Source organism: Lucilia cuprina, chromosome 5 (genome assembly GCF_022045245.1).
Source record: "Lucilia cuprina isolate Lc7/37 chromosome 5, ASM2204524v1, whole genome shotgun sequence".
NCBI lineage: Eukaryota > Metazoa > Arthropoda > Insecta > Diptera > Calliphoridae > Lucilia > Lucilia cuprina.
Window position 1 is genome coordinate 22,317,105 of NC_060953.1, and position 9,855 is coordinate 22,326,959.

The 9,855-nt window shown below is 30.2% G+C and overlaps 2 protein-coding genes across 6 annotated transcripts in view; one reads left to right on the forward strand and one right to left on the reverse strand.

Moving 5' to 3' along the window:
* Positions 1-9,855, reverse strand: part of LOC111677194 (fat-like cadherin-related tumor suppressor homolog) — a 252,557-nt gene that overhangs the window by 218,551 nt on the left and 24,151 nt on the right. The window lies entirely within an intron of this gene.
* LOC124419989 (protein ANTAGONIST OF LIKE HETEROCHROMATIN PROTEIN 1-like) lies at positions 2,991-4,362 on the forward strand. Of its 2 annotated transcripts, none has more exons than XM_046951368.1 (2): positions 2,991-3,066; positions 3,228-4,362. In XM_046951368.1, exon 2 carries the CDS (start codon positions 3,269-3,271, stop codon positions 4,292-4,294), a length of 1,026 nt encoding a protein of 341 aa, XP_046807324.1. In that variant the 5' UTR covers positions 2,991-3,066; positions 3,228-3,268; the 3' UTR covers positions 4,295-4,362. The 2 variants fall into 2 exon arrangements, with proteins under 2 accessions (XP_046807324.1, XP_046807323.1); XM_046951367.1 differs by having other exon boundaries at positions 3,053-3,176.

A 9,855-nucleotide genomic window follows, 5' to 3' on the forward strand; every position in this document is an offset into this window, starting at 1 on the left:
TTTTATGTGCGTTTTTTTTAATTTCGGGAGGGAAGCTTGTATGGGAGCAATGACCGACCATGAAAAATTTTTGAAATAACATTTATGTGTACAAAAATAGTATTTATGTATTACCAATTATGGACCGATCCAAAAATACTTTCATGGTAATATTTCTGTATATAAGAGCAATACTTGCACCAAATTCGACAAAATGATCAATTACGGACCGATCGAAAAAACCTTTCACTGTAAAATTTATATGCATATGAGCAATTCTTATACCAAATTTTATATCACTTAAACGAGTTATGCTCGTTTAAGTGATTTTCGGGAGGGGACTTTGTATGGGAGCTATGACCAATTATGGACCGATCGGAAAAAAATTTCATGGTAATATTTCTTTATGTGAGAGCAATACTTGTACCAAATTTTATATGGATATCTTATTGTAGTAATAAATTATGTGTGTTTAAATGTTTTTCGGGAGGGGGCCTTGTATGGGAGCTATGTCCAACTATGGACCAATCCAAAAAATGTTTCCTCTGAATGCACTCTATTGACATAAGATTTTAATTTGTTAAATTTTGTGAAGATATCGACATTGCGACGGAAGTTATTAACAAATGGGAAGTATATGAAATTGTGGACAGATTCTGGCGATTTTCCGCAGAGATTAAGCTCTTGGGTAGAAACGAATGTATGGTGATTTTTATGGAATTATCTTGCATAGTTTTCGAGAAAATTACATCAGAATATGTAAAAAATACTTATTTTTATCGAAATTGTTTTAAATTTTGATTCATAACTTTTCCCAATGTGAACCGATTTTGCTCATTTTCAATACCTACCTTATCTTACCTTGGCCTATAACGAAAGACCGTATAATATGCCTTTTGTGGTAAGCCTTATCAAGCAATTGGCTGACAATAACAAGCCGTGAAAAATTTAAATGATTTTGCAATCTGCGGTCCACACCAGCAAACTTTTTTGGAAAAATTTTGATTTTGCGTGAGAGAGAAAGGGAAATAATATCATTCAACTTCAAAAGAGAATTAAGAAAAATTTCTCAACAAAAGTTTCCTAGTGTGGTCAATGAAGCTAGGTGTGCTTGTGTCTGAAAAATAATGCCATTAGTAAGGCCACTTTACTGCCTCTTTTTCCCGCTTGGTTCAGTCTAGTGTTATGATAGAAGAGGGAAATCATATAGTATATAACTTCGTTTTATAACAAATGTTCAATCAGTGTTGGCTAACATAATTAGACAAAGATAACATAAAAAAAAATTATTGCCAAGTTATTGCAGTGTACTAAAAAATTTATATTTAGCTGGACAAATTAAATTTTAACTTAAAACTGGACAAGCGCCAAAAAAGCTGGACAATCCAGCCAAGTCCATCCAGGCTCTCAAGGCAACTCTTTTGAAAGCTCATTGCGTTTCGCTGATTTAATCTCATATTTCATCCTACAAGATTTTTTTATAATTGATCCATATCAGAAGATAACAAGAAATATATAATTGAATTTCCTTTTACGTTTAAATAACCAATAAATAACATGAATCCATTTCTTTCAATCGTTTTTATATGTTCAATTCACGTAGATGTCAGCAGCTGCTACAATAGTCGTAAGAATGTTGTTGGTATTTTCTATGCAAAAGATCTAAACGACTCAGAGAACAGAAAAACAATTCACTTTTTCTGACCATTTGCAAATTCATTGTCACGGAATACTTAACAAGGTACCAGCACTTGAGAGCAACCGCACGATTGTCAATTTTTTATATGGAGTTTGACAAGCCTATATAAAAGTCTATGTATAAAAAATTGAAACAATGATCAGCTGGGCTAGTGATGTCCTTATATTCCGTACACCATGTTCATTGCCATCACTTGGCAATAACTCAAATGTGCGTTGCCTTTATTACAGTCTCTTTTTTATAATATCCTTCAAAAGTATGTGTTTTGACAAACCTACCAAAAATCTATTTAAACTACCATCCTACCTAATGAAAAAAATCCTACCAAATTTGGTAGGAAAAGCCCATAACGGCAACGCTGACCACAAAGTATTTGTTAAACAAATACACCATGGTGCATATTTGATTTCAAAATCACTTTATCTGAAGTCATTCTCAGGAAGTTATTTATAGAATATAACTAATTTGACTCAAATAATATTACCATAAATAAATTTATTTATCAGTTAACTCCAAAATAAAATTGGTTTGATTCAAAAAATTTCAGTACAAAAATATATAATTCAATTTGAAAAAAAATATTTTTTCGCCTTATTGGAAGTCAATAAACATTACTTCTACAAGGTAAAAAATTAACTTAGTGCTATCTTTGAAGTGGTGATATACATATGTTATTTTTTGGAAGTACTTCGTTTTATTTTTGCTGCGTAAAGGTATAAATGGGAGAATGTAACTAATATTGTATGCTTCTGTTTGTGCTCATCCACTCTATCCACAACCACCAGTTGCTTAAGCCCGAAAGACATACAATAAAAAACAAGGACCCGAAACATTTTTGTTGAAAAAAATTCCATATGATGAAAAAAATGAAGCAAACAATTTTTATTTTCAAACATAAAAATCTTTCACAATTGAAATTAAAAAATATCTTTTTCAATCAATATAAAAATTGTTTTTTTTTCAAATGATCGTTTTTTTCAAACTCAAATACTACATACATATTTAAAATTTGAGAATATTTCATAATAAGAACGAGATTTAATTTCCTGTCAAGAAAATAAGGTAAGACTTAAAATTTTCGTTTGTAACTGTTAAGTGATTTAGTGATTATATACATATTACATAGATAAAAAAATATAAAATGGGTCGTGCAAAAAAAACAATCGCTGAAGATCTCGTCAATGTCGATGAGGATAAGGAACACGCCAAATGCCTTGTGTGTGATAAGGTCTTAAAATTTCACATGGGAAATATTTGTTCAATTCACAATCAAGTTGTATGTTTTAGCTACTAAAATATAACAACTGTGATTGTGAACAGTACTTTGCGCCAAGTCGTAAACTTATTTTTTCAATAAGAAAAAACAATTAAAACAGAAAAGTCAAAAGGTAAGAAAACAAAAAAATAGTTAAAATGAGCTATTCAAGTGAAAAAAAAAACAAAATAATTGTTGCATTGTGCGAAAAATATAATGCTGAAATGTTGACACTAGATTCTAGTAAGTAGAAAGAAGTATTTTTTATCATTTACTAGAAAAAGTTATTTGCAGGTGATGAGGAAGAAGAGGGTGAAATCCTGGAAAACTTTAGAATGAATATGCTTTATCTATCTGTTAACCGCCGAAGTGTCCACCTAGGATTGCCAAAATCAACAGCATGGAACAATAAAGTTCCAAACTATTTTGACGATAATAGATTTAATCGATTGCTTCCCTCGGAATTTGCCTACATTCTGGACTTAATTGAAGATGACGATGTATTCAACACAAAATGGCGCAAAACGCAATTTCCAATTGAGCTGCAGTTGAAAATTGTGCTTTTTCGCTTAGGTGATGGTGGATCTGTTCGCAAAGTTGCATCCATTTTTGGAATAGGTGATGGCGGCACAATACAGAAGATTACAAAACGTGTTTTTAAGGCTATATTGAAGCTTAAAAATAAATTTTTGTATTGGCCAAGTGAAACCGAAAGAATGGCAATAATTTTAAAAACACAACAGGAATTGCCTGGATGTATTGGCTACATTGATGGCTCCGAAATAAAACTTGCCGAAGCTCCACACAAAAATCATGAGCTTTACTTTTCAAGAAAAACGCAATATGCTATTAAAGTCCAAGCCGTGTGTGACTATAAATTGTCCATCAGGCAAGTTACAATCGGATATCCCGGAAGTGTTCATGACGCTAAAATTTTTTTACATTCTCCACTTGCAAAACACCCGGAGAGGTATTTTTCTAGTTCCCAATGGCTGTCCGGAGATAGTGCATATCCTTTAAAGAACTTTTTAATTACACCATTTAAACGGAATAGTTCAGAGCACACTTTAGAGGAAAGAGAAAAGTTTAATAAATATTTTTCAAAATATCGCGTTCGGATTGAAAATTGTTTTGGGCTACTCAAAGAAAAGTTCGGAAGCTTAAAGGAATTAAAGTTTCGAATGTTAGGAGAAGAAAATAAGAAAGAGTGCAATGACTGGATAATGGTGTGCTGTATACTTCATAACATTGTTATAGAATTAAATATTAAAAACATCAGTGAAAATGTTCATTCAAATTTTATGCCACAACAAAATGTTAACAATAGAAATGATTTGTTTAATTTTATACAAAACACTTAAAATTAAATTGTTATCCTTTTTATTAAATATAAAGCCTCTTCATTAATTAAATAAAATCATTTTATTTTTTCATTCTATAAATAAATTATTTGAAATTAGAAAGACAAATTAAAAGATAAAATAAAAATCTATTTTTTTAATTTCAATAGAATATTTAAATAATCCAGCCTATAATCTAGTCTATAGACTAGTCTATATTCTAGTCTATAGTCTAGTCTATAGTCTAGTCTATAGTCTAGTCTATAGTCTAGTCTATAGTCTATTCTATAGTCTAGTCTATAGTCTAGTCTATAGTCTATTCTATAGTCTATTCTATAGTCTAGTCTATAGTCTAGTCTATAGTCTAGTCTATAATCTAGTCTATAGTGTAGTTAAGTCTATAGTCAAGTCTTTATTCTAGACTGTAGCCTAGTCTATAGACTAGATTATAAACTAAGTAGACTATACTAGACAAGACTATAGACTAAACTACACTATAGACTAGACTATAGACTAGATTATAGACTAGACTATATACTAGACTATAGATTTTATAATTATGATATTATAAGGTTTTGTTTTAAACCGTTTTTGATTTTTTAAAGTTTGATCTTTAGTTCATTAAGTTTTAAATATTTTATTTTGCGTATTTTAACCGCAACTCCTCCGTAGCTAATCTTTCTTTCATTTGTAGTTCCATTATCTTCAATTCCTTTTGAATTTTCCAGCTCTTTCATCTTTAATTCCAATTCCCTTTCCTTTATCTTGATCTCTTTTTCTCTGATAGCGATTTCCCTTTCCTTGATTTCTTTTTCGTGTTCCATTTTTTCTTTTTTAAAACCATAATTTCCGTCTGCATTTTCATAATATCTGACACTGCAGTTCGGGAATAAATGCCTTTACGGCTGCATGACTGCTTAGTCTCTGGTAAGGAGCTATCTGATGCAGTGGTGGTGTCGTCCACATATATTTCTGTGGAATTTAGAAAACTTCCATCAGATTCTTCATCTAAACTTTCTTCTATTACTGCTGTTTCAATAATTTTGGAACCAAATATATCATCCAGCTCATCATAATAACAGCACATTTTCAATAAAGTTGCTAAAAAATAAAATTTAAAATAAGTAAGGTATTCAGGCATGTAAGAGAAAATATAGGCTATGTCCGCCATCATTAGAATTTAAAAAGAACCCAGAGTATATGTAATTTTGTTCTAAGACCAATATTTCGATGTGTTACAAACGGAATTACAAATTTTAAACGAATTGCAATGTCACTTTTAAATGTAGATTAATGGACGGACATGGCTAATCAATAAAAAATATATATTTTATCGATTCTGATACTTATCTTTTACTGTTTCACCTTCCATGCTTCCCGCTCCAGTCGAACCTTCCCATGCTTTTGCTTTATTATAAGACACCCGCATATTCCTAACTTTGGATCTCACTTGTTTCCATTCCACGCACACGTTCTTTTGCTCTGCGAAGCGCTTATAATAAACCTGGGCTGTTGGTTTCTATAAAATGTTAATGGATACATTTCTGCGTTAAGCAATACAAATTTAAACCAATTTTACTTACCTCAAAGTCCCTATTTTCCTATGTACACGAGCAAAACCAAAACAATACTTTTCAAGTGAGAAATTTCGAAAACCAAAAATTGGCCTTACGCTTATCTACTTGCTTTTGTTTGCCTTTACAATCGTACATTTAACAACAAAACAAAAACAGAAACGTATTTCATTTAACAATTTTTTAGTATGTGTTTGATTTAATTTTTCATGGTTTTTATTTTGTTTTTATTACTAAAATATTTTTAAAAGAAATTGGGAACATTACCCATTTAATTGAGAATATTCCAAATGAAATTGTAATTTTCAGTATGGAATTGAGAAAATTCCCAATAAAATTGAAAATTTTAATTTCAAATTGGGAAAATCCAAATGAAATTTAGAATTTTAAATTAATATTGAGAAAATTCCAAATGAAATTTAGAATTTTAAATTAATATTGAGAAAATTCCAAATGAAATTATGAATTTCAAATTAATATTGAGAAAATTCCATTTGAAATTGGGTTTTTCAAGTACAAATTGATAAAATTCCATATAAAATTGATATTTAGAAAATTCAAATCAATTTTGAGAAGTTCCTATTTATATTAAGAAAATTCCAATTGATTTTGAGAATTTTAATTTTATATTAAGAAAAGTCCAAATGAAATTGAGAATTTATAATTAAAATAAAGAAAATTCCAATTCATATTGGGAAATACAATTTGAAATTAACAAAATTCCAAATAAAATTTATAAAAATTCAATTGAAATTTAGAAACATTGAACACTAAGAAGTAAAACGCTGTCAAAAAGTACCTAAGTCAACTGTTAGTCGGTGCAGAAAAAAAATCGGATTTAAAAATACAGTACGGGCTCGATTTGGGCAACCGAAAGGAAATCGGGGTTGTTGCAATTTGCGAAATGTTGCAATAACCGACCACTAAATACAAATGCAATTTTTAAATTATTTTTAAATTATCAAATAATAAATTCATTTATTAAACAAAAAATAATAATATTTAATACAATAAATTTGGTATTCACTAGTTTAAATAAAAAAATTTGAGATTTTTGTCTGAACTTTGGATTTTTTAAACTTTTTGCTAATTGCAGACTCCTTTATATCCTGAAGTGCAACAATTTTTTCAAATGAAATGTCATTTGTTGTTGCCAATCTATACAAACGTTAAGTGCTTTAATGACATCATCCGTCTTTATTTTTGGTATTTCTTGTACCTCAAAGTGAACCGAACTTTCATCATCAGAAAGGCATATTTCTTCGTACTCATCATCCACACTATCATTGATCCACATATTCACTTCTTCAGCTGAAAGGTTCACATTAGGTAAAATATCTCTTACCAATGTTGGTACTTGTACCTTCTGTACCAACATTGGTAAGAGATATTTTACCTAATGTTCCTGGAGCATATTCTCCCGTATTGTATTTAAAGGTAGATCATCCTCATCTGTCCATTGGTCATTGCTTGACATAAGAATGGTCCAGCATTTCTTAATTGCAATGGCTGAGACTTTGTTCCATGCGTTGGCCAAAATTGTAACTGCCATACGAATGTTAAAATCTTTTAGCTTTTGTTTTATACCAATCAAATGTGTTAGAATATTTTTTATAGTACAATTTTGTTAAATTTATTGCATTTTGATCTAATGGTTGCAAAATTGCTGTACAATTGGGGGGAAGACACATTATGACAAAATTACCGTCGGCACTTTTCAGTTGGTTTTCTTTAGGATGACATGGTGCATTATCTATGAGCAACAATGCTTTTAATGGCAACCTTTAAGATTTAAGAAATTCTGTTACCTATTCAAAACACATAAAAATCAAGCCTTTAGCCAATTATTCGATTACAATACAAACCTCAAGCACGAACACATTTTTAAACCAATCTTCAAAAATAACGTACGTCATCCAACTTTTGTTTCCTCTGTAATGAACTGGGTTGTTTTTGAAGTTCTTAAATGCTCGCGGATTTTCCAATTTCCCAATAACTGGCAATTTCAAGTTATGAGTTTCATTTGCATTCATACAAGGTAAAAATGTTATCCTTTCCTTCGAAATTTTACGACCAGGAGCTGATTTTTCCGTGAAACTTACTAGAGTTGAATTTGGCAAAAGTCTAAAAAATAACCCGGATTAGTCGCAATTGTATATTTGATCAGCCGTTAATTGTAGTTCATTGATTTTATTTTTAAATTGATCTACAAATGGATCAATACTTTCTGGTACTTTCTCCCCACATATTTTTAGCCTGCGTATACCATGGCGTCATTTAAAGTTTTTCATCCATCCATTACTAGCATTAAAATGTCCAGGCTTTTCCTTTATTTTATTATGAAAGTACTGGGCCTTGGATTTTAAAACCTATTCAGAAATTGGCACATTTTTTGATCTTTGATTTAAAAACCAGTTAAAAACAACCCCTTTTCCATTTTTGGATATTCTGCAGACTTGAGGGTTGATCGATTTCCTGGTCCAGATTCAGTATTTCTCACAAATTTTTGAATAGAAACTTCATTGTTTTTAATCCTACTAATTGTAGATTTATTAACTTTGTAATCAATACAAATTTTCTTTGCAGTTTCACCATGTTTCAATTTGTTTAAAATTTCTAACTTTTGTTTTATTGTAAATTTAACAATTTTTTCACTTCTCCCATATTTAACTTATAAAATGATCTTCACTATACTGAAATAAATCTTAACTAAAATCAAAGAAACAGAGACAAAACAAAACCAAAAAATAACTGTAAATAAACAGTCAAAATTCTTTGTGAGGCCAGTGTCGTCGTGAAAAGATTTTTTAGGTTCCTATGACTTATCAAACTATTTTAAAATACAACATTTGCAAAATAAACAAGTAAGAGTGTTATATTCGGCCATGCCGAATCTTATATACCCACCATCAAATCATTCTTACTAATAAACTTTGATATTATCGATCTATGTTGACTAACATGACAATATTAATATAATCATCAGGGAAATATTTGGAAGAGGTCATTTAATAAGGGCTTAAACATGGACCGTGCTACTCCGAATTAAACATATTAATTTTGTTTGATCCAATATTTATAACCATAAACTGTTTTTTTCTCGCCGGTTTGTACAATAATTGTTTGTATCTAATGTCGTTGTACTCGTATTTTAATTCAGTCATTAGGTTTAAAGTAATTTTCTGAAGAAATTCAAATTCAGTTGAAAAATTTCAGTTCCTATAAAACTACCATTATTTGAAAGATCTTTTGAGCCATACAAGTGATTTTCTGTAGTGAATCTTAAATAAGGGTTAATTAGAGGCAAATTTTTATAAACGTTTGTACATGTTCGTAAATTTTCAACGCCTAAGTCGTAATTTTAAGCAACTAATGAGAGTTAAAATAATTTGACTGAAGTGGTTATTTATCGATCCATCTTTATCAATGTCGGTAGAAAGATTATGCCTACCCTCGTATTAGTGAATTATGGATCGATACTTCTAAAATTTAGAATGATTTTTGTTCATAAAAAGTATTAGTCAATTATGTATCGATACTTCTAAAATTAAGAACGATTTTTCTTCATACAAATATTGTTTATGTCGCATTTTTGAAACAACATGTTTATGTGAAACTTCTTTGCTGTGGTCGAATTTGAGCGTTACAGGTAGTAACGAGCGTTACTGTCACTACTACAGGGGGATCTAATATGGAGGATGGAGTTATTTTCTGAAGGGAACTTTATAAGGGGGATACGGTTAACCAAGGACAGATACTTATAAAATTTGATAAAGATATTTTTGCTCGCACAAAACTTGTTCATGTAGAATTTTACTGGTGTACTCACATTTTTGAGTCATTAATAAGCCGTAAAGTCATTTTCTTAAGGGAAATTTATATGGGAGGCATGGTTAATTATGGCCCTATCCATATAAAATCTTACAAAGAGATTTAAGTTTTCATTAAACACGTTTGTGTCGAATTTCACAGCTATTGATGCATCTCTTAGCCAGTTATGAAGGGGCC